Source organism: Theropithecus gelada, chromosome 18, assembly GCF_003255815.1.
Source record: "Theropithecus gelada isolate Dixy chromosome 18, Tgel_1.0, whole genome shotgun sequence".
Taxonomy (NCBI): Eukaryota; Metazoa; Chordata; class Mammalia; order Primates; family Cercopithecidae; genus Theropithecus; species Theropithecus gelada.
In genome coordinates, this window is record NC_037686.1 from 65,714,738 (window position 1) to 65,738,548 (window position 23,811).

At 41.1% G+C, this 23,811-nt stretch overlaps 1 protein-coding gene and 1 long non-coding RNA gene across 2 annotated transcripts in view; one reads left to right on the forward strand and one right to left on the reverse strand.

Annotated features, from left to right (window-relative positions):
• The window catches only part of NETO1 (neuropilin and tolloid like 1), a 120,951-nt gene extending 112,013 nt beyond the window's left edge, over positions 1–8,938 (reverse strand). The window contains exons 1-4 of the mRNA XM_025365347.1: positions 8,658–8,938; positions 7,104–7,157; positions 6,725–6,862; positions 716–964 (exon numbers count right to left, since the gene is read on the reverse strand). Of these exons, the coding sequence (XP_025221132.1) occupies positions 716–964; positions 6,725–6,862; positions 7,104–7,157; positions 8,658–8,835 (619 nt within the window). The 5' untranslated portion in view covers positions 8,836–8,938. The remainder of the gene's footprint in view (positions 1–715; positions 965–6,724; positions 6,863–7,103; positions 7,158–8,657) is intronic.
• A 1,342-nt stretch (positions 8,939–10,280) lies between these two features.
• On the forward strand, positions 10,281–23,352 carry LOC112611586. The gene is made up of 2 exons (XR_003116696.1): positions 10,281–10,355; positions 23,142–23,352. It is a non-coding gene; the product is annotated as an uncharacterized LOC112611586 (long non-coding RNA).
• The last annotated feature ends 459 nt before the right edge of the window (positions 23,353–23,811 follow it).

Sequence of the window (23,811 nt, forward strand, 5' to 3'; positions counted from 1 at the left end):
TTGCAGTGAAAAAATGTGATAACCAATTTTTTTATTGTAATGAATGATAACTCTTAAGTGAGCCAGTCAATATCACAGCCCCTTTTTAATTCCAGCAAGTTAAAAGGAAAACTGAGATAGATTGCATAATTTGATAATTGCACACAATTTCTGCAAGACCTTGTAAATGAGTATTCGGCTGCTACAGGTCTGAGTTTTCCTTTCATCAAAACTCTTAAGAATTTGCTTTTCTGAAAAGAGAGTAGACTACTTGGTAAAGTATGATCGATTTGACTGAAACATGGTAATCTTCAGAACAAATGAACTTCTGATTCAGGTTCCCCAAAGATCATTTTGGTGGATATATTTTCTAATACGACAATTGCCTTTTCAAGCTTATTGAGCTCCTATGTATAATGAGTTTCCTTACCACAGACTGTCTCTCCAATTACACATTCCATCATAACAAAGCCCATCCATTTGCTGGGGTTGCTGATGCCCATTTAGAGTCTTGAGTCACTACTCTTTACCTCTAGTATAGGCTGTTTTAAGGAAAACATCTTTTTCTTTCAGAATTTATGTAGTGAAAAGAAAAAGCACTGTAGGTTTGGTTTTAAATAGAACTGGAACATTCTCTGAAAAAGTATAATGTTGTCTTACAAAAGATTTTGTACTATGAAGACAGAAAAATGAGGAAGAAAAAGAAACAGTTTTTTTTTTAAAAGTACTTACTTACCAGGTGTGAAATTGTATCGAGCTGAAAATCCCATAGATTCCAGCTCTCCATCAGCAAAAAATTTAATCCATAGAAATCTTCCACTGGATTTTATTACAGGTGGATTTTGTTGTCCACAGAAACGTCCAATTATTGGAGAAAAGCCAAAAGGTCCATCACGAACTTCAATATGATCAAATTTGCACTCCCAAGATGGTTCAATAGAGTACTTTTCATCAAAGTAAAGTTCAATGCACTGTCTTGGAGCAGCTGTAAAGAAGAAAGATTGTGTCTGGGAGGCCATTTCTTATATCTTCAGGTTGCTATTTTCTGATTCTATTTCAGATGTTATCTATACATCTTCTCTCAAACCTTATGGATGATATGCATGGAAATATAAAGAAAGCATAGGATACTATTCTACGGGATACAATTTTCAAAAAATTGTCTAAGGAGTGAACCTTAAAACCGATGTTGTTGCATAAAATATTCCGATACAAGATGACCATTTTGATGTTTTGTGCAGGACTCACAAAGCACACTATTTGTATGAAAGGCTGTTAACTTGGAGCTAGAAGGTCAGGGGACACTTTTCTGTCTCTTTTCTCGTATTTCCGGGAATACTGAGGTTTAAGGTCACAAATCACCTGAGAAATTGTTTGGCATAGAGTTACATTAAATATAATCATTCAAATAATCCCAGTCATGTGTCCAGATCAGATCCAAGTGCATGTACAAAGATGTTAAGAGTAATTTTTCTACAACACAAACCTGATCACATCCCTCTCAGGTTTAAACCTCAGCAGCTGGACCATGATCAATGCATTCGACAAGTGTAATCTGTTAAGAATATCCTGCTTCCAGGACCCCATCCCCTCACAGAGAGCCTGAGCTCAGACCACTTCAAACACGTCTGTCTTCCAGGAAAGTATGCTCCTTCACACTTTCATGGATTTTCTTACATTCTTGAATATCTACATACCCACCATTATCTTCTCTTTACACAGGAAAGACTTACTTTAAAGAAGCCTCCTCTCTCAATCTGATCTTGAAAGACAAGAACCATATCTCACTCACCTTCTTTCTCAGCGCTTAGCATAGTACTTGTCATCGAAAATTTCCCAAAAAAAGCATCTTTGAGTGAATTATAAATAAGCGTAGATTCATAAATGTTTTTACAGCTCTCTAAAGAGTCAGGGAAAGCTTTACAGGGTTGGCAACTCTACACAGCACCACATGAATGTTTTTGCTAATGTTCTTTCATTCTTCCCCTGATATGTCCAAAACAGTCCAAAATTCTGGCATCTCAGACTTGCATTCAGCCAGGATACTCCAGAATGGCCATAAAGTTTGCTGAAATATCAGCATGTATGTATCCTGGTTAGTAAACAGCTGTTGCCTGAAGCCCTCTGAGTGCTTCCCTGCTACTTGGCCCTTTTCAGGCACTAAGCCCCTCTAGATACTTGAAAGTTAAGACTTAGCACAGCGGGGCCTGCTCCCTCTACAGTCAGCAACCATGCCAAATAGTGGCTGTCCACACCTCACTGCTTCTTAAATATACACTGAACATCATCCATGATGACCTAAAAAGTAAACTCTGGTATGTACGGTTTCCAAAAATTTATCTAATATTGAGACACATGATATAAGTTGGAAATTGGAGACGTACAGAATAAAATGTAACTCTGATGCTCCCCAGGTATAAAATTAACGATCAACAGTTTAAGGACAATTCATTTTTAAAATGAATTATTTTATGAATAATCTTTAATTTCTAAAAAAGTTTCAGACTCCCACATTGAAAAGAGACATGTATAACTCATGCAAGAAAAATACTTTATCCATCACTAAAATGTATCAAAAAAGTCAACAAATGAGTAACCACGATAATGACAGATTTGAGGGAGTTTCAATGACGTGTTTTATTGTTTTTTTTTTTTAATTTGAAAGTACCCAAAGAAATGACTAACCGTGTTTTATGCTTAAAGTGTTAGCCTTAAAACAAAAAGGCAAATACTGAGTTAGACCCATCTACGTACCAGTACTAAGTATAGCACTTGCATCCATTATCATCCTGTAGTATGTATCTACCAGTTTATTTCACAATAAATCAATATAACAAGTTTTATGATGAAAAAAACTACTTCAGATTGTAGGTTAATTTAAATAATGTATGGCTAGGGAAAGATAGAGCAATGAAGACAGTCCTTAGCTAATTTACTTAGAACTCTGTCATCTGTCAACACGCACTCACCAATTTCCCCTACTAAGAAATAACGGCCATCTTAACACGAATTCACTTATCCATACCTTCATTCTTGTTATTTTGTAAGTTCTGTGGCTGAGTCAACCTCTCAATGTTCCTCAGGAAACATTCTGCCATTATGGCTTTTGGTAGGCAACATTATATGTGGACAATTTATTTTCTTTTGGTCCAGCATGTTGAAGTTAATGACACATACCCGGAAATGAAACCTACATAGCTGAATTTTAGAAGGCAGTGAAATCACTTTTTAAAACTAAGTTTGCCACGCACTTACTGTGATAGATTTAAAAATGAGTTGATTATGGCACACAGAAATGATTTGAAGCTATCTAAGTCTAACTCTCTCATCTTCTATTTGCTTCACCTTCAAGAATTTTTTTCACAGCTGCCTTTCCTTTTAACATTTCTGTAAGTTATATTTGATCTAACACTGAGGTTAGTTCATGAGAGGTCTCAACCACTTTGAGAATCTTCAGACGCACTGAGAACTATGAGTACTTTCACCTGGATAGTGCACATATACACAGAATATTTCCTCCATTTTGAGGGAATTTTTGGCCACCTGACATTCATAAATAGATTCTCTTGTTCGTGACTGAGACCTCACCTGTATTCTTCATCCCAATCGGTCATACCTCTAGCAATCTGACTAATTATGTATCCCTCTTTCTCTTCTATTTTAAATTTACCTTTCTCTACAGAATATTCATTTTAGAATTAAATATGTGCAATTGGCCCCCTTTAAAAGAGGAAAAAACACCCATCTCCACTATGCCAATGGGAGTGCTCATTGCTGTTACTAACAAACTCTTAACTGCTTCACGTAGCACATGCATTTCTGTTTTTCACCTATTTTTCTTTGCAGTAACAACCTGCACTTTGACTACTCCCTGCTTCTCAAGACCCTGTCTGCTCTGGCTGCTGTGGCATTGGGCACCTGACTCTCCTGCTTAACTCTCTGGCTTCTCCTACTCATTCTCTTACATTTTTCCCATACTCTGTCCATCTCTTACAGGTTATTTTCCAGAAAATTTATTCTACATCTTATTTTCTCTCATTTTAGATGAAGACATCAGGTTGCCACGGGCATTCCAATGGAATGTTACTACAATATAATGATGCCTGGGGCTCTATCTAAGGTCAATTAAATCAGAATTCCTGGGGAAAGGCCCAGGAAGCTGCATTTTTAAAAGCAGTTGAAAAATAGTGCTCCAAATACTCTCTTGGATAATTTTATTCATATTAACAACCTCAACAACAATATCTATATTTCTGACATATACAAATACATTTTCAGCACACATCTATCTCTCCACTGAGCTAGAGCTACATGTACCCAATCTTTTTGTGGAATATCTCCACAAGCACAAACTAAACATATTATTTTTCCTTTAAACCAATTTTTTCCGTCTACATTTTTTTTCTGGGATGGCAATTCCATCTATCCAACAAGTCATCGAGCAACAAACATTAGAACACTCCCAGGATACCGTATTCTGTAATCCCTTGATCCAGCCACTCATGATCCAGTTTTTTTTCTTTCTTTTTTTGTTTTTGAGACGGAGTCTCGCTCTGTCGCCCAGGCTGGAGTGCAGTGGCGAGATCTCAGCTCACTGCAAGCTCCACCTCCCGGGCTCACGCCATTCTCCTGCCTCAGCCTCCCGAGTAGCTGGGACTACAGGCGCCGCCACCACGCCTGGCTAATTTTTTTGGTATTTTTAGTAGAGATGGGGTTTCACCATATTGGCCAGGATGGTCTCCTGTTACCTGACCTCGTGACCCGCCCTCCTCGTTCTCCGAAAGTGCTGGGGTTACAGGCCTGAGCCACCGCATCTGGCCGATCCAGTTTCTTAAATACCTCTCAGTTCTTTCACGTACTCCATCACTGATGCCACTTCTTTAGTATAAGCATTTACTATGATTTACTTGGACTTTCCAATTGTTTCTTAGTTTATGTTCTTTTCCTTCAGTTACTTCTTCATCAAAATCTCACATTATTCCTCAACTTAAATTACTTCACTGTATTAAATTACCTCACTGTCTCCAACACAATGTCCAAGATTTTATCCAGTGGGGACAGAAGGAATACCAGGTACCCCTTTGTCTGAGGCTGTCTCCCTCTTCACCCTCCCGCTGTATTTTCCTCAGATTCTACTGAAGCCCTAGGATACACCACGCAGGTCCCCAACCATATCACAGCTCTGAATTTCCGCACACGCTACTCTATATAGAGAATGATGCCTTCCCTGGAATTTCTTCAGAAACCAAGGTGAGCATCTCTTCTTCCCGGTTTTCTTCTCTTTGGCTTCCCTGCTGCAACTACTTTGTGCTAATCCTGGGGCCCCTACAGATTGTTTAGGGAAACGGACATAGTCCCCAGAGAATATTGTTAAGTCCTATGAGACAAGTAGCAAGTACCTTTTCTATCAGTCGTAAAAGGAATTTGCACTGCCAGACCTTAGGTTTTCAGTGTTATCCTTTTAATAGCAGAGCTTATTGTTTTACCTTCTTACAGTGTGGTTTCTTTTTCCTGAAAGTTCAACTTCAAGTACTAAGGGTGGGGGAAGGTCTTTGGCCCAATAATTACCAACAAAAATAATCATTTCTAAATAGAGATTCTTAAAATTAGGTAAATAGAAAGTCTGCTCCTTTGAAAACTCTATCAAATGAATGTATCCCCATTTATAATAGAGCATATATCTTTACATTAAGACAGTTTTGCCTGTGCGTGTGTGTGTGTGTGTGTGTGTGTGTGTGTGTGTGGAGGGGGGTGCTTCCAAGTTTTAGGCTATTAGGTACTAACAGTTGGAATACTGAAAACTTCCATCACCAGATGAAATGCTTCTACATTTTAAAAGCTGTACTTAAGAGAGAGGTGTTGGCAGGGAGCCATGGTTCACACCTGTAATCCCAGCACTTTGGGAGGCCAAGGTGGGTAGGTCACTTGAGGTCAAGAGTTCAAGATCAGCCTGGCCAACATGGTAAAACACCGTTTCTGCCAAAAATGCAAAAATTAGCCAGGCATGGTGGCGTATGCCTGTAATCCCAGCTACTCAGGAGGCTGAGGCAGGAGAATCGCTGGAAATCAGGAGACTCTCGCTCCGTCTCAAAAAAAAAAAAAAAAAAAGATGTTTACAAGGTTAGTGTAAATGGGAAATGTTCAAAGAGAAGTCTCTTTCCAACACCATTTATCTTTCATGTTGGAAAAAAGTCATGAAAGAAAGTGTCATAATTTACAATCCCGACCTTGACTTTAAAATGAGATGTTACTTGTTAACATAAATAAGGTAACTATCTTTCAGACCGGTGTTTAGAAAATGTGACTATTGATTGATCTTTGACATTAATATGATTTTTGTACTTTATAATATTAAAGAAAATGTAACATGCAGGTTATTCTACTAATTGTTGAGCTAAAAAAAATACTAGTTTCTCAAACTTACACATTAGTTAATATTGTGCCAACTATGCATCTATTCTATGGCATTAGAACTCTAAATCAATTAAGCCAACTGCAAAATAAACTCTTAAGTTGTTCATTTGTTTTTATTGCACCGAATTTGCTTGTTCATAACCCATTACTAAGAATTTCAATAATTAGCCTGATTCCAGATTTTACAGTTACTTGATTCACTCAGAGATATTTTTGCGCATGATCTCCAAATCAATTTTGTAATGCCTATACGCATATTCTTCATCCAAAGCAGAGAGATGGCCAGGTTTTGGCTTAGTGCTCTCTTAACTCTGGCACTGTCTCCCCTTACCTTCTATGATGTAGATGCATTCCCGGTCAGGGGGATACTTGCTGGGATAGTTGGGAGAGGTAAAGATACCTCCCTCTGCATGTTTTGTCCAAGTTCCACACTGCACTGACTTCTGTGTTTCTGAGGTGGTTTGCTTTTCTGTTTTAAAAAAAATGTTTTAAAAAGAGCCATCATCCAATTTTTCTATTATACTAAAAATAGAGAGGACATTCTTATAATATCCATTAGTAAATTAATTTTTACATGTTGTCTTAGCCAAACCAATCAATTATACACATTATAGCAGGTTCAGATATTCTGGAATATTAAGAGTAGAAGGATAATAGGAAAATACAAAATAATTCGAGGTCTTCCACTAGATTTTTCTAAGTAAACACACCTGTTCCTTTCTTGGTTGCCCCAGACAAATGGAGGATGATTAAACTTGCTACAACTGAAACAGAAAAGAAAAATTGGAGTTAAAATACACTGAAATGATCAAATCCCATAAAAACATAACATAATTTCAAGACAAAATATCAAAGCTGATTAACTGTATCATTGTTAACTGTTAGAAGTTGATTCAGAACTTGGAAAAACCAATTTGAAATGTACAAATCAGGAAACCTTGGGACTCCCTTAAGGAAGTAATGCAAGTTAAGAATGGATGAGACCCAAACTCCTAAGGCAAATACATCGTTCACTCTAAAGGCAACATGACAATTTATTCATGTCACACACAGTACAGTGGGACTTCAGGAGTCACACTGTATCTAAACTGCCCTTAGGGAATGGCTCTGCTAGCATCTCTGAAGGAAGAGAGGGGCCAGAAGGTAAAAAGGAGGAAAAGGAGAGGCAAACGATGAGAACAGCTCCATGACTGTTCCTGACACACTGCAGTGTGGCTGTATTTTAGAAAATAAATACTTAGACAAATCCTACAGGCTGTGGGGGAGGGGAACAAGCAAGAAACAGATTAATGTGGATTGTGGGCATTAAGCAGCATTACTAGAATGTTGCCTACAAAAATGTTCTGAACCTCCAAGTAACCCCATCCCTCAGCACTTTCTAAGCTGTGAAATTAATCTCTTCTAACTTTAACTTGATTTAATACCAAATCAATCTATAGAAATTGATTATTAATTTGAGAAAGGTGATTTTCAAAAGCATTATATTGAGTCAGGTTTCCAGTGTCAAAGAGACTCTGATTTGTAACTTAACAGTGAATCTGCAATGCCATTATAATCTAAACTTGTTTTACTTCCATATTCTTGATCTAATCAACATTTTTACAAGATGAAACACTAGCAAAATAGTAAGTAAGCTAGTCTTCATAATTTGATTTTTCTATTTTATTTTTCTTATTCATTTTGTTGTCCAATGACATAAAAGGTATATGTTTTCATATTTTCACTTAAAATGAATTGGGGGGAGAGCACAACTCACAAATATTTTCTGAATTAAAGCTCATCACAGGCTTATACATTTATACTTAAACATTATTATAAGGAAGGTATCTAGGTCTTGATATTAATATTTAAAATATTATAAACTGTGTGTTACTTTATGCTCTAGTCAGTTCATTTGCATTTTAAATTAAGGCACTGGCTGCTGCTGTTACTGTGTGTTTCCACAGGGGAAAAAAAATCAATTTAATTTGTCGTGCTTCTGCTCACACCCAGAACACACAGGTACACATCCTTCGGCATCAGGATGTGTATTTGTTTACTCCACTCTTCCTGTTTCGGTGAAATCACATTACAGACCATGTACTGTGTTTAACTCATCAGCAAAGCCCTCTCTTAACTGCGTGGCTCGCGATCAACACTCTCATCTTTGCTTAGTAATGATAAATTTCCACCACACATTTTCTTATACTGCCTTTTACTCGATGACTGGTGATACTATTTTCCTCTCATTCCTTCCCACCCCTACACTGCCCGCGTTACCACACACCCATAAAGCGACATCAGCGGTCTCCGGGCGGAAAGGGGTGGAGGCTGACCCTCGCCCTTCCCTCCAGCGCCGGCTTCAGGTGTGCCTTCTGCTACCTCCCGGACTGCGAACAGGGGCCCTCCGAGCTCCGGGAGCCCCTGGAAGAGGAAGACTCCTCTCACCCCACTAGGTATCATCCGCTCTCTCCCGCTTTCCACCTGCGCCCTCGCTTGGGCCAATCTCTGCCGCACGTGTCCATCCCTGAACTGCACGCTATTCTCCACCCCCGGGGGGGTTCCTGCGCACCGAAAGCCCGTTCTCCCCGGCAGGTTGTGGGATCGCGCGACGGCTGACCGCGCGCCGCCCCCACGCCCGGTTCCACGATGCTGCAATACAGAAAGTTTACGTCGGCCCCAACCCGCGCGGGACTGCAGGGTCCGCCGGAGCGCAGCGCAGAGGCTTTTCCTGCGCGTTCGGCCGCTGGAAAGGGGCGGGAGGGCTGGCTCCGGGAGCGCACGGGCGCGGCGGGCAGGGTACTCACTGTGAAGCACGCTGCGCCCATGGATCATGTCTGTGCGTTACACCAGAGGCTCCGGGCTCCACTAATTCCATTTAGAGACGGGAAGACTTCCAGTGGCGGGGGGAGGACAGGGTCGAGAGGTGTTAGAGACGCAAAGCAAGAACGAAATAAAGGGGGCCCGAGAGGGAGACCAAAAGGAAGGGGGAGCTCGGAGCCCACGCTGTAGCCAGATCCGGATGAGTCCGTCCTCCGCCCCGGGCGGGCTCTCGCTCTCGCTGGCCCTCAGCGCCGCGCAGCCAGCAGCATCCCCACCGTGACGCTCGCATCACACCCGGGCGCCGGCCGCCACCATCCGCGCCGCCGCCGTCAGGACCCTCCTCCCGGGCATCGTCGCCGCCGCAGGGTCGGGAGGACGCGGCGCGAGGCAGGCGGCGAGCGCGGGGCGAGCCCCGGGACGCCCCCGAGCTGGTGCCGGGGAGCGGGCGCAGTGAGGTGGGGGCCAGTCCAGACCGACGGCAGCGACGGAGCGGGCGGCGGCGGCGGCAGGGATGGCTCAGTCCCCAGTCTCAGACGCGCCGCGCAGCAGGTCGGAGCAGCCTCCCCGGGAGGATGTCCAGCGGCAGCGCTCCTCGCTCCAGCCCTTGGGGATCTTCCGCTGAGGCATTGAAGGCAGGAGGAAGGGGTCCGTCATCGGCTCGCCGGGCTGCGCGCCACCTCTGCGATCTTGCGGAAAGAGGAGCGGGCGGGTGGGCGTCTGGGAGGCGGGCTGGAGGGCGGTGCAGGGGAGCGGGGTGGCGGGGAGGGGGGGCGGGGAAGGGAGGGAGGAGGAAGGAGCCGGAAGAGGGCAGAGTTACCAAATGGGCGCCTTAGTCATGGCTTGGGGCTCCGAGACCCTCCTGGAAGCCCGGAGCCTGGGTGGGATAGCGACGCTGCGCGTAGCCGGCGCCCCGGGGCTGGTGCGCGGCGGAATGGGGCCGCGGCGGCGGCAGCAAGGACATCCCAACCGCGCGGATCTGGGGGAGGGGCGGGGAAGGGGTGAGGACCCGGCTGGGATCCGCGGCTCGGCGCGCCAGGGCGCAGAGAGAGGATGCAGCCGCAAATCCCGAGCCGGATCCTCGTGCCGGACGGAAGGCGTGGAAGCTGGAGGGGCCTTCGTGTGAAAATCCCTTGTGGGGTTTGGTGTTTCACTTTTTAAAGGTTAGACCTTGCGGGCTCTGTGCCTCCCACCCCTTGTTTTCCGTCCGCGTAAAGGAACTGGGCGCCCCCCTCCTTCTCTCCCCGGGACGCAGGTTTCGCCGCGGACTCCGAGCTCAGCTTGGGAGACACGGCAGGGGCGCGCCCCAGGGAAAGGCGGCGGTAAAAGTTTCCGCGGCTGAGCACCGGGCCTGATGCCGAGTGCCCTCCACCAAATTGCTCCTGCAAAGACGCGGGCTTCTTGCAATTAACCCCCCCACCTCGAAGTGTTTAAAACCACCCCAAGGCACACACGGACCCCCGTTCCCTCGCGCCACTTCCCCCTGCAGGCGCGCGCGGCGCGTTGAAGTCTGAGAGACTAGAGTTGCGAGGAAACAGCACCGGAAGAGCCCGGGCTTGTAAAATGCGAATCAATGAATACGAAATAACTGCAACCGCCAGGCAGCTCCGGGAAGGGCTGGAACGTGCGGGGGTGCGGGGGTGCGGGGAGTCCCTCCCTGGGCGCCGCAACGGCACCTCCTCCCTTTCCCGGCTCCGTCCCGCCCTCCCTCCTCGGCCTCTGCGGACGCGGCCCACGCAGACCACAGCCGAGCTCGCCGGACCCCGGGACTACGGAGGCCATCCCGTCCGGTCACGCACACCCGCGCCGCGGCTGGGGCTCGGGTTGAGGACTGTGGCGGGAAGAAGCCGTGGTAGGAAGAGCTAATGGCAATGGCGGGGTCGCCGGGGGGCGGGGGGTCAGTAGCAGACGCTGAGCTGTGAAGACTAGGGTGGCCCCGAAAGGCCGAGGAAAGGAGAAAGGGCCATGAGAAGAGTCCGGTGAGCGCTCGAGGCTCGGGCGCTGCCTCCCTGCTCTGGCCCGGCCTCGGCTTCCCGGCACCTGCTGCTGGGGCGCCCACGTGCGCGCGGGGCGTGGGTTGCTCGTCGCGGTCCTGCCCACGCCTAGCGCAGCGGCTGTGAGCGGGTGGAGGTCTCTTGCCAGTAAGTTGGGATGAGGGACGATGAGGTGACCCCCAAGTCTGGAAGGGATTCAGAGACTCATACGGGCCCCCGGGCCTCCTACCACCGCACCGAGCTGCTGGTTCCTCGATTTCCAGGGTGGGGTAAAGTGACTGAGCAGAGGGGTTGGTGTGTTTGTGTGTGCGCGCGCATATACGCGCGCGCGTGTGTTGTGCATCCGTTTAATGAAAGGTGGGTCATGGGTCAACCCGGGAGTGGAGCGAGATGGAGACGTGAAGAGAGAGAGGTGAGAGAAGGGGGAAGACATGGACCGAGTAAGAGATAGAGAAAGGGGAAGAGAGGACAGAGGGAGAAGGGAGAGAGAAAGAAAGGAGAGAGAGGAAAGGGAAAAGAGCAGGGAGAGAAAAGAGAGACAGGAGAGAGAAGGAGGGGACAGAAGAGAGTGGTGAGAGGAGGAAAGAGAGAAGGTGGGGGGGACAGAAGAAATGGGGGAGAGAGGAAAGAGGACAGAGGCTGCGCGCCTCTGAATACGCCAAGTCCAGCAGAGTTGGAGGCCTGTGAGAGAAGCTGCAAGCTTGAGCAAAGGGCGAGAGGTGAGCGGATAAAGGGAGATTGGGGAGTATCCGCTCACGCACCTACTTGTAAAAGGATCTAGGGGAAACACGCAGAAGGTCCTGGGAGTCCTGTGACCCACGTGAGGTGCTCGTGCCAGCGCGGGGTGAGGTGGTGGGCAATGTTGGTCCTGGACTTGAGGAAGAAATTCTCCAGCCTTAAGGAAGCAAAAGCCTTCAAAGATCAGTGAGGCCGCTTCACAGAGGGATATGCAGATGACAGAATGCCTGGAAAATGCACCTCTGTAGAGGAGAGGGTGGGGGTCTTGCAAAAGGACCAGTCACAAGAGTTGACAGTTGAATATTGGAATCTTCCTTATGGTTGGATAGTACTTTCTTTACATCCAAAATATGCGTTATTCGTGAAAATGACGCAGTTCTACGAAGTGGCAACATTTAAAATTATTTAGAGAGAGCTACTGCATTTCTCAATCACAGTTTGAAGGCAGACAAAAACAAAAAACAAAAAAAAAAACACTTGGTTTTACGATAAATGCACTCATTCACCTACCCTCTTCTTCTCTCTTTGCCCATATCAGTTTCCCAGGACACAGATTTTGTAACCTGCCAAGGAAGTGGCTACCTTGCTAGACAGGTAGTCCTTTTATCAGGAGACAGGAAATTAGAAGGAAATCATAGGGAAGGTGAAAGTGTCCTAACCTTTTCTCCATGCGTGTATTTGAAGTGGCCTCTATTTTCTTTCTTTTTTTTTCTTTTGAATTAAAGGCTGGAGCGCAGTGGCTGGATCACAGCTTGCTGCAGCCTCAACTTCCTGGGCTCAACTGAGCTTCCCACCTCAGCCTCTGAAGTAACTGGGACTACATGCACAGCCCATGATGCCTGGCTAATTATTTTATTTTATATATTTTTTAGAGAGGGGGTCTAGCCATGTTACCCAGGCTGTTCTGCTGGCTAAAAGGGATCCTCTGGCTTCCCGCTGATCTTTTTAATGTCCAGTGCTTTCTTGGGCAATGCGTGGGGCTGAGGCATGAAATTTTGCTGAAACCTTAGTGCTGAGGGAGTGAGTGTGCACATTCTGGACCTAGGACAGGCAAGAGGCCTGGCCGGCTCAGGTGCTCTGATAATCAACCAAGAGACTGGGCCAAAACAGATGCTGCGGCCCTTGCTGCACTACCCTACTCCTCCCAGGCTGCAGGTGCAACACTGTTATTGATGATTCCATTCATTTTTCTTCATACAGACCCATACACACTCTTCGCCATCCACGAAATCCTGTTTACTTGGCAAGCTGCCTTCTCATTTTTAAGTTCCAGAATCCGCACTTGCTGAGTAATGCTACCTCCCTAATAGGGACCCATAAGATTTTTCTTTCTGAGAAAAACCAACATATGGGAAAAGTTCAGTTTCTCCAAGAAAAGGTTGTGCACACATATGGTCAAATTACAAGATGTCGTTATTTTGAAAGGGAGAGCATATAAACTGATAGCTTTTGTGAGTTGAGTGCGCCGTCCTGGAAGACGGTGCTTTGTCGCAGTTCCCCAAGGTTAACATTGAAATAGTGACTACTATAGAAGATGGTGCAGAACTAAAGCCACTTGAACCCAAAGAAGGTGTCATTAGTAAGTTGGTTTTATTTTTTAGCTTGCACCTTCCTAACAATGAAAGATTAGAAGGACTTGCAAAATCCTAAAAAGAATTAGTGTAGGATACATGCCATTCCAATTCAAATGCACATAGTATTTGTCTACATATGTGTACTTCTCTATAGAAAAAAATAAAACTACAGGTCTACCAGGGCTCCTTTGTTAATTAAGCTCCAGTACTAGCATATCTTAAAAGTTGTCTATCAGTGAAAGAGATGGTGCTACAAAAAATAACTCAAATATAATAGTGCTACTGACACATCCATATTATAATATTTTTTTGATTTTTACATAACTATTTACATGATTATGAAGTGTAAAGGTTTTTGTATTTAAAAATATATGTCATAATATAGTTTCTCAAAAACAAGTGATTTGCTGGTAATTATAGGAATGTTTTTTGAAAATTATCTGAAATACTCTTACATGAAGCTGGTTTTAAGCAATATTGAAGAAGCTCTTCAGCAATCTATAGGTGTATCCTAACACATAGAAAGTCTCCGGCCGGGCGCGGTGGCTCACGCCTGTAATCCCAGCACTTGGGGAGGCCGAGGCGGGTGGATCACAAAGTCAGGAGATCGAGACCATCCTGGCTAACACGGTGAAACCCCGTCTCTACTAAAAAAATACGAAAAATCAGCCGGGCGTGGTGGCGGCGCCTGTAGTCCCAGTTACTCGGGAGGCTGAGGCAGGAGAATGGCGTGAACCCGGGAGGCGGAGCTTACAGTGAACCAAGATCGCGCCACTGCACTCCAGCCTGGGCCACAGAGCAAGACTCCGTCTCAAAAAAAAAAAAAAAAGAAAAAATAGAAAGTCTCCATGAAATAGAAGGCATATCAAAATCTCTGAAATCTTACATTTAAACCAAGCAGGACATTTTATGATCACCACTAGGGACAAATAAAATCTGGTTTTGTTAGAAGTACAAATATGTTGTATTCTTAGACAGCACAAGAATATTAGCCTCTTGTGGGAAAGAACTTTCATAGCACTTCCTTAACCAGTTATTTAATAGCACTTTCACATACATGATCCATCAGTCCGTATCAAAATTTCAGAAAAAAATTTATTTTCATTTTGATTGATATTTACTTCGCAGTGTATGATATTTACTTTGAAGTGACGTTTACTTTGCAGTGTATATAAATAATTTTTATAATCACTTGACTGATTATAAGATCATCCTCTATAAATCAATATAAACTTCAGGAACATTTATGAAGATATACCCCAAGATTAAAAGTGTAAAGGCTCCGTACAGAAGCCACCTTTGTACTATAAGTATTGTACCACAAAGTCCACTCACTGCTATTTCAGGGAAAAAAACAAGTTTCCATTCCTGGAGGACGGCATATTTGGAAAACAGAAAGCTAAACTAAAGGGTAAATCTACATATTCCATGTCAAAATAACCATTAATAAGTACAAACAGAATGTTATTTCAGTGTGCTAAATCAGATATGTGAAAGTCTCTTATGAGTTAGACATACTGTGTGTGTGTGTGTTTTGAAGTCTCGCCCTGTTGCTCAGGCTGGAATGAGGTGGCATGATCTCAGCTCACTGCAGCCTCAGCCCCCTGGGTTCAAGCCTGCCTCAGCCTCCAGAGTAGCTGGGATTATAGGTGTGTGCCTCCACGCCTGCCTATTTTTTTTTATGTTTTTAGTAGAAACAGGGTTTTGCCATGTTGGCCATGCTGGTCTCAAACTCCTACCATCAGGTGATCGGCCCCCCTTGGCCTCCCAAAGTGCTGAGATTACAGATGTGAACCACAGCGCCCAGCCTTTTTTTATAATTATATAAGTTAATAGCATCACATGAACTTAATAGCTTTGACTGTTTAGCACATACTTTAATCTTATTATGATTTTTTATGATTTTTTATTATGTGGATTTGGAAACTAACAAAAGCCATGATTTGCTTGGTGAAAGTAACCTGGATGTTAAGGTAGGACTTAACATCCAGGATTTATCTGACTTAAATACATTTTGAGGAGAGTACCAAGCTTTTGTGCATAAAAGGAAATGTTAAATGAAAATCTTCCTTTTTTAAAATACTAACTACCTGATTTACCTATTCTTCCTTTGAGTGTCCATTCTCTGTTATAATTAATATGGTACAAGGAAATGTCCTACCATGTTTCCATTTACATTTGCAAGACAAGAAATGAAACATAAAATAATTTTGTTCTCAGTTTTAGATTAGATAAATTTGCAAATAATATATTTTCAGAAAGTAGTAATATATATAGCAGCAGAATTTTTTCCAAATAGTTATAGTTACAATAATTTTCAAAAATTAAGGCAAAATATATTTTTACTTTTTAGTGAATTATTATTTAAAATATTCTCTAAAATAGTTTTATAATTGATATGTGCAGTCAATTTTTGATATATATATATATATCTTTTCTTTTTTCTTTTTTTTTTTTTTTCGAGACAGAGTCTTGCTCTGTCACCCAGGCTGGAGTGTAGCAGCATGATCTCGGCTCACTGCAACCTCCACCTCCCGGGTTCCAGTGATTCTCCTGCCTCAGCCTCCCAAGTAGCTGGCACGCACCACCACACCTGACTACTTTTTGTATTTTTAGTAAAAATGTGGTTTCACCATATTGGTCAGGCTGGTCTTGAACTCCTGATCTCAGGTGATCCACCTGCCTTGGCTTCCCAAAGTGCTGGGATTACAGGTGTGAGCCACAGGCAATCGCTAATTCACCACAATTTCCAACACCCTCACCTACTCCCTGACACTATGTAGAAAATATCCGGCTAGGCACAATGGCTCATGTCTGTAATTCCAGCACTTTGGGAGGCCGAGGTGGGTGGATCACCTGAGGTCAGGAGTTCAAGACCAGCCTGGCTAACATGGTAAAACCCTGTTTCTACTAAAAATACAAAAATTAGCTGGGTGTGGTGGTGCATGCCTGTAGTCCCAGCTACTTGGAAGGCTGTGGCAGGCAAATCGCTTAAACCTGGGAGGTAGAGGTTGCAGTGAGCCGAGATAATGCAGCGTGGGCAACAGAGTGAGACTCCGTCTCAGGAGAAAAAAAAAAAAAAAGGAAATATCCACACTACTTTCCATTTCATTTGCATGAATATGAAGTTTTGCATCTCTATCAGCATTCTTAAGACACCAGTTTTTACTAAATAGGACACAGGATATAGTTGTGATTTGTTAGGTCTTACTTGCCCCGCCTCTGTATGTATTTCAGTTGCAATCCTTGATCTTACTGTATCTTATCATTCTTTAAATGAAGAAAATGAGGCCAAAAGAAGTGCAGCGATTTCTGTAATGCCACTTTTTTTGATAACTGCGTAACTGACAGCATCCAGGACTTTCTACCTTATTGGGGGTGTGTATGGAGGGGAGGGGGAACTGCTTAGATTGTTTCACCTGAGTTCAAGGGAAAGCCCTCATTCTTTCTGCATGTTACCACTCACTCACTTCTAGCCAGAGCGTGAGTGCCTCGAGGCCACTGCCAAATGTAATAAGCCCTATGAGGGTTGATCCCAAAGCAAAAAGAAAATAATATATAAAAAAGGCAATTATCAGGGAAAAATAAAGCAAATTCATTGTAGGGAACTGCACAGGGATCAGAGATCCCATGGCATGCAGAAGGTAAAAATGAGAGACAGCAGAGATTATCAAGTTATTGCAAAGACTTACTGGAATCACACACATTTATAGACACACATGCAGCATAAGGAGAGAGCAGGTGGGTAGAAAGGGAATATGATATCCTAGCTGAATAATAATAACCTCCTAGAAAAGCGACAGTTCCTTAATATGATTTTTACAATGTTAAACCATGATGTGTAGAAGTTAAGAGCATTGAAGTCAAGAACATTTTGTTTGAATACCAGGTCTATCAATTACAAGGTGTATAATAATTACTTAAACTTTCTCAGCCTATGCGCTCTCCTCTGTAAGACAGTCCTAATAACACATAGGACTATTTAAGAGTTTAAATGGGAAGACATCAAAAGCACTGAGCACAGTGGCAGCATATATAAATAAATATTTCAATATTTTGATAACACTGTCAGTACTGCTCGTTATTGTGAACAGCAGCATATGGAAGCTGTTCCATGCAAGCCTAGAGATGGCTAATACCCATATCTATAAGTGTACCTAGAGCTATGCAGGTACCTATACCTACTTCGATATCTATGTCTACACCTATATTTATGTCTCTATCTGCATCACCAAGTGTATGTCTTTTATAGTTTAATATAGCAATGCTGATAGAAACCTAAGTCAAGAAAGATTCATATGCGTCAAAGCCAAGCTCAATAACCAATACAAAAAAATGTGAAAATCTCTGTAGGATACAGAAGATTCATGTTGTTGGTGGAGGAAACTGGAGAAGGCTAAGGGCTATAAGTGGAGACGTTCTGTGAGATAGTTCTGTAATAATGCCATCTCAGAGTGAGAAGGGTAAAGCAATAACGAAAAAGGAAAAGGAATATTTCAACTTAATGATATTTCATAATATAATTATACAATATCATAAGACCTCAAAACAAAAACAGGTATAGAGGACTAAATAGACTATTTTGAACAAAAAATACACAACTAGAATCATGATAATAACATTTAATAAAATTGAAGACAGAGAAAAATTCTTAAAGATTATGGAGAGAAAGAAGATGGTAATAGCAAAAAACAGATTATTTCAGGAAAGAGCAAGAATTAGACTGACAGCAGTCTTGGAAAAATGACATTGGGCACGGAGTGAATGGAACTGTACTGTCAAAGTGTTAAAGAAAAACTTTTTAACCTAATATTTATTTATATGCCTGTAAACTATTGCTTAAAGTTTAAAATAAAGATATTTTAACATACTCAATTTTAAAAAATCCTTAGATGATGTATTATAGCAAGAAGAATGATGACTTCAGGAGGATATTGCAATATCGAAGTAAAGATGAGTAAAGTCTTGTGAAAATTCATTGTCTAAATAACTGATATATATTATGAGGGGTAAGATGGGAAGAAAATAGGGAGATGTGTTGTAAATTTCTTTTCTTGCTTGGATAAAAATGGTAGATATTCAATATCACTAGATATTGGAAAAGAGTGTTAGTATAGCTGTATGTAAGTTAGGTAACTGCTGTAAGAATAAAACAGAATATTACATGTTCATGTTGGCTAAAGAAAACAACCTGTCCAATGGAATATGCCAGTAATAATAATAATAATAATAATAATGATAATAATAATAAATGAAGCACAAAAGCAAAATAAAATTTAAAATAATAGAAGTATGGTGGCAGAAAACATGAAAAAATGATAGAAATAATCATAAAACTGTATGGGTTAAAGGTTTCAGTGAGAAGAGAATATTTCTGATTAGATATTAACTAAAATAAAATTCATGAACATGTGTGTAAAGGATATGTTTAACACAATTTATAGATTTATTGAAAATATATGACTGGGAAAAGATTTCCAAGTCAAATAAGTATACTGGGATGAGTTATATACTAGGCAAATAGCATCAAAGCAAGACAACTATAAGAAAAAAATTTCGTTGTACACTATTAGGGAAAAAAATAGTCAAATTGATAAAATTGTCCCAAATACATACCCAGCTAAAGTTTAGCCTCAAATTATTTTTAGAGTGAAAAATAACAAACATTATGTTAAGTAATAATTGTAGTTGGAAATTTTTAACACAATCTTCTCAGAAACTGACTGATTAAAACATTTTAAAATTAGCAGATATTAAGAACTTATGAATAAAAGTTTATTTTAGACAAGTATGAATTTAAAGTCAACAAAAATAAACACATTTTAAACTCCTATAAAACATTTATTTAAAATAAATATATTATTGGCAAAAAATATAAGTTCAAAGAGTTAACTACAGATTATGTCCCATGAGATATAATATTAAAAACTGATATCCAAAGTACAGCTTAATGTCACATGTCTGAAAATTAAACAATGCTTACAACAATAATACAGTTATTTAATACATGGTTCTTAGATCAAATAAGAAATTATGAAAGTTTACTATATGTAGTTTAATGACATATAATAACAAATATCTAAATCTATGATCAACAGATGTCTAAATCTGTGGCGTGTTATAAAGTAATGTTTAGAAGAAAACTTTCAGTTTTTAATAGAACAGCCTAATACTTGGTATAGAACAACATAGTCAACTCAAGAAAAAGGAAAGATGCATAAATTAGTAGAAATCAATTAATCAGACTAACAATAAGAATATTTATTAAAAGTAAATTCCAGTTATTTGAAAAAAAAATTAGCCAGATAAACTTCTATCCAGATGATCAGGAGCAATAAAAAAATAGAAGTCCTACCAACAACACAAAGAATGAAATGCAGAGAAAATAGAGATAAAAACAGAGTAGAGAATATGAGCACCTGCATGTAAACCAATGTGAAAACCAGGATGAAATGGATAAAATTATTTTTAGAAAAACTGTAAAGTGCAAACATTTCTGAAGAAAAAAAAGAGTTTATTGATATATCCATAACCATAAATAAATGGAATTGCTGATTCTGCTCACTCCCTCTCACTCCACCAAAATAAATACCTAAATGAGTGATTGCAGGCTGACTGAATGGATGAATACACAAACGAATTAGTCTCTGGACAAAAAAAAAATATTACATCTAAAAAGATATTACCTCTAAAGTTTATAACACGTTGTACCTCTAAGGAGGTGATAATCCACTTTGCCTGCAAGGTGTTCCAGAAAATTTTGTAAAAAGAGAAAAAACTATAACATTAGTTTCAAGAAGCTCGTATAGCCTTGGAATCAAAATGAAATGCACTGAACTCTGGTGTTGTGTCCAGCATTATTACCCTCCTGGGCCTATGTCAAGGCCCATTGACCCGATCTCCAATGACTTGCAACTGCAGACATTTTCTAAGGGCTTCTTGTGGCTGCTGGAGCCCGCTTTGCTCAGCCTCACCGCAGGGAGAAGTGCCAACAACCTTCAAACAATGACTGCTGGGGTTTTGTCTCCCTCACCCATCACGTAGTGCCATCATGCAGTGCAGGCCTCCAGAGTTCCCAGCAGGGTGACGGACTAGTTTTGCGCAGTAGTGATGTGCTTGATAACAAAGAGTTACATGGCTGTCTTCCTGTCCTGGTCTCAGTTCCCGATACTCTACTAGTATACTCTGGAAGAACCTCTGAAATAACTATACTTACATTCTTATCCCGGGGTTTTTGTCATTGTTTTTCTGTTTTATTTTTCTTGGAAAAGGCAATTGGTACCCAAAGTGTTCCCAGGATGGAGATTCCCTGCCTGGATGCTGGATGTGGACATCTCCCCGCCTGTAAACAGCAGGCATTCTATGAACGGGGATTATTGGAACAGCAGTGCCCTGGCCCCTGGCATGTCATCCCATCACAATTGCTAAGGCTTTTGCCTGTGGAAAACTGGGATAGAAAATAGAACAGTGTGCCCTGGTTTATGTCTTATCTCTGGTGTTTCTATATTAAAGTCAGACTCTGATAGGGAAGAAGTAGGACGTTAAGACCTGGGGTGGAGACTCCAGGGTGGCTGTGCTTGAGAATGTTGAACATTCAGGTTCCCCTAAGCCCTTTGGATCAGCACAAGTGTCTCATCTACACCTGCTAGAGAATAGCAGCCTCCTCTCCTCTCAAACTCGGTAATTCCCCTCCCCAAGGCAAAAGCCATACAGGATAATATATACTTGCTGTCCTCAAGATCTGACCTTACCTCCCTTCATTGATTCTAAACCAATTACGAGGTTCAAGTCTCAGCATGTCCTCACTGGGGAAATTCTGTTTCTGTCTAGGGAACAAATAAAGATTATTAGCAGAACTGAGCATGGATTTTGTGGGTGCTATATGCCTTCAAAACCAGCATCTCCAGGAGATTCACTGAGAGCCATTATTTTCTTGAAGTTTCAAGGAAACCTTCCAGTAGTTTAATAGTAGTTTATTGTTAGTGCTTATGTACTTTGTCCTTGCCACATTCAATCCTGAGTCACAAGCAAGTTCTCCAACATCAAAAATATCTTACTGATACCTATATTTTGTCCCCACCACCCCTGTATCCCAGTCTGGTAACTGCCTTTATATCTAGGTTTTGCTATTAATAGTAATTCTGTTACTATCAAGTTGAGTTCAGAAATAAGAAAATATAACTAGTCATACTTTCTCACACTGAACACATAGTTTGTTATATTCACACACAGTTTTCTCCCTTTGCCCCACAAAACAATGTTCAAAGTTCAATGAGGCATTCCTCATAAAATTTAGATAGCCAGCATGGCAATTCCACTTGAAACCTTATATTCAATCTGAAAATTGTCTCCACTTTAAAAATGGGGAAATATTTGTAACATATTACAGCTATAGAAGTTTATAGTACATGTTAGAGAAGACTCAAGAATTCTGGGTGATGGTCAAACTAATGCCCAACACATTATTTATGGAAATCTGTGGTCCTAACACTCACCTTGGTGAGTAGATATTTACCTTTTGTTATTATATCTATTTGCTATTATTTCTCCTAAATTATTTTTCAAGTGACAGAGTCATCCAGGGAAGAACAAAGCTCATATATCAAGGATTTTTTAAATGTCTTTTCAATACAATTCTGTATTGAATAAACAGAGAGTAAATTTGTAAGGAAATGAGAGAATGTTGGTGATATGGTTTGGCTCTGTGTCCCCACTCAAATCTCAGCTCAAATTGTAAACGCCATGCACATGTCGAGGAAGAATCCTGGTGGGAGGTGATTGGCTCATGGAATCCATTTCCTCGATGCTGTTCTCATGATAGTGAGGGAGTTCTCACAAGTTCTGATGGTTTAAGCATGGCAGTTTACCCTGAGGTCTCCTTCCTGCTAGTATATTAGGCGTGCCTTGCTTCCCCTTCACATTCCGCCATGATTATGCATTTCCTGAGGCCTCCCAAGCCATGCAGAACTGAGTCAATTAAACCTCTTTTCTTTATAAATTAACCAGTCTCTGGTATTCTTTATAGCAGTGTGAAAATGAACTTATACAGTTGGGTTAACTCATGTAGAGTCCGTGTGCTGTACAAAAATACACTTCTTATACAGTCACAGAATATGTTTTGCACAACCAAGGCCAACTTAAATAGGAATACTAATAGTAAACATTACTTTTTTTAAAAAAAGTATTGTTTTCTGATAATTTAGGTCTGTAAAACAGGAAAAAGGATCAAATAAATGATAATATAGATGTAAAGATAGATAATTGATAGATGATAGATGTGGATAGACAAAGAGCTAGTAAATAATCATATGTTGGAATTTAATACCTTATTTGTCTAGCATTTACTAAGTACCGTCCTATCCATGTTTATGAAATAAAGGTTTTACTTTTACTCAGGAAACTTATGTATTACTTTAAAAAAAAAGAAAAGAAACATGTTCTTACTCTTTCACCTAGGCTGGAGTGTAGTGATGTGATCATAGCTCACCGCTTCTGCCTTCCTAATAGCTGAGACTACAGGTGTGTACCACTATGCCCAGCTTACATTACTTTAAAGATAAAATGCGTTGTTCTTGTTACCCTCTGCAATAAGAATTGTTTATTATGTATTCTTAATATATACTTTTGACTCATATTCTTTTAGGCATACGACTCAGGATTCCTAACTACATATACATGGATAGAAGTGCATGAACAGAAAATCTGCTCTTCTGGAATACCAAATGCAAAATTAAAGTCACTACAAGCAGAATTTGGAGAAAACAAATAAAAGATGCAATATAGTTTTAAAAATCATTGTTAAAATATAATGAGCCTGTACTTTGCTTAAACAATAAAAACGTCTTTGATTTATACTGAATTTTGTTTTATTTGGATAAACTAATGTGAAACATCTTGAAAATGTCTTCTGCATCATTTTGGTTTTATTATAGTGAAACTCCCATTTATGTAATGCAAATTATATACAAAAGGGTGCTTCCCTAAGGGGATCCCCTTAATAGAAACACCAAAACTCATTCAACTCTTGTCCTCTGTAGTAGTTATTTAATTAGCCTTTCTATGCTATACGTTCTAGGGATATCTGAATTTATGAAATTTATCAATTCTTCTTACAATTATGATCCTCAGTATAACTCAGCATAAGTCTGACTGTGCTTCTGAAGTCAGTTAGTTTATTTATTGTCATCCATGCTTAGGTGGAGAGAGAATTTCCAGTTGCCTGATTACTCTGTGAGGTAAGAATTTGTTAGCAACTCTCTCAGGTCATCTTTTTAAATAAGTCTTAAGAGTACATCAGAGAGAAATAGATAGCA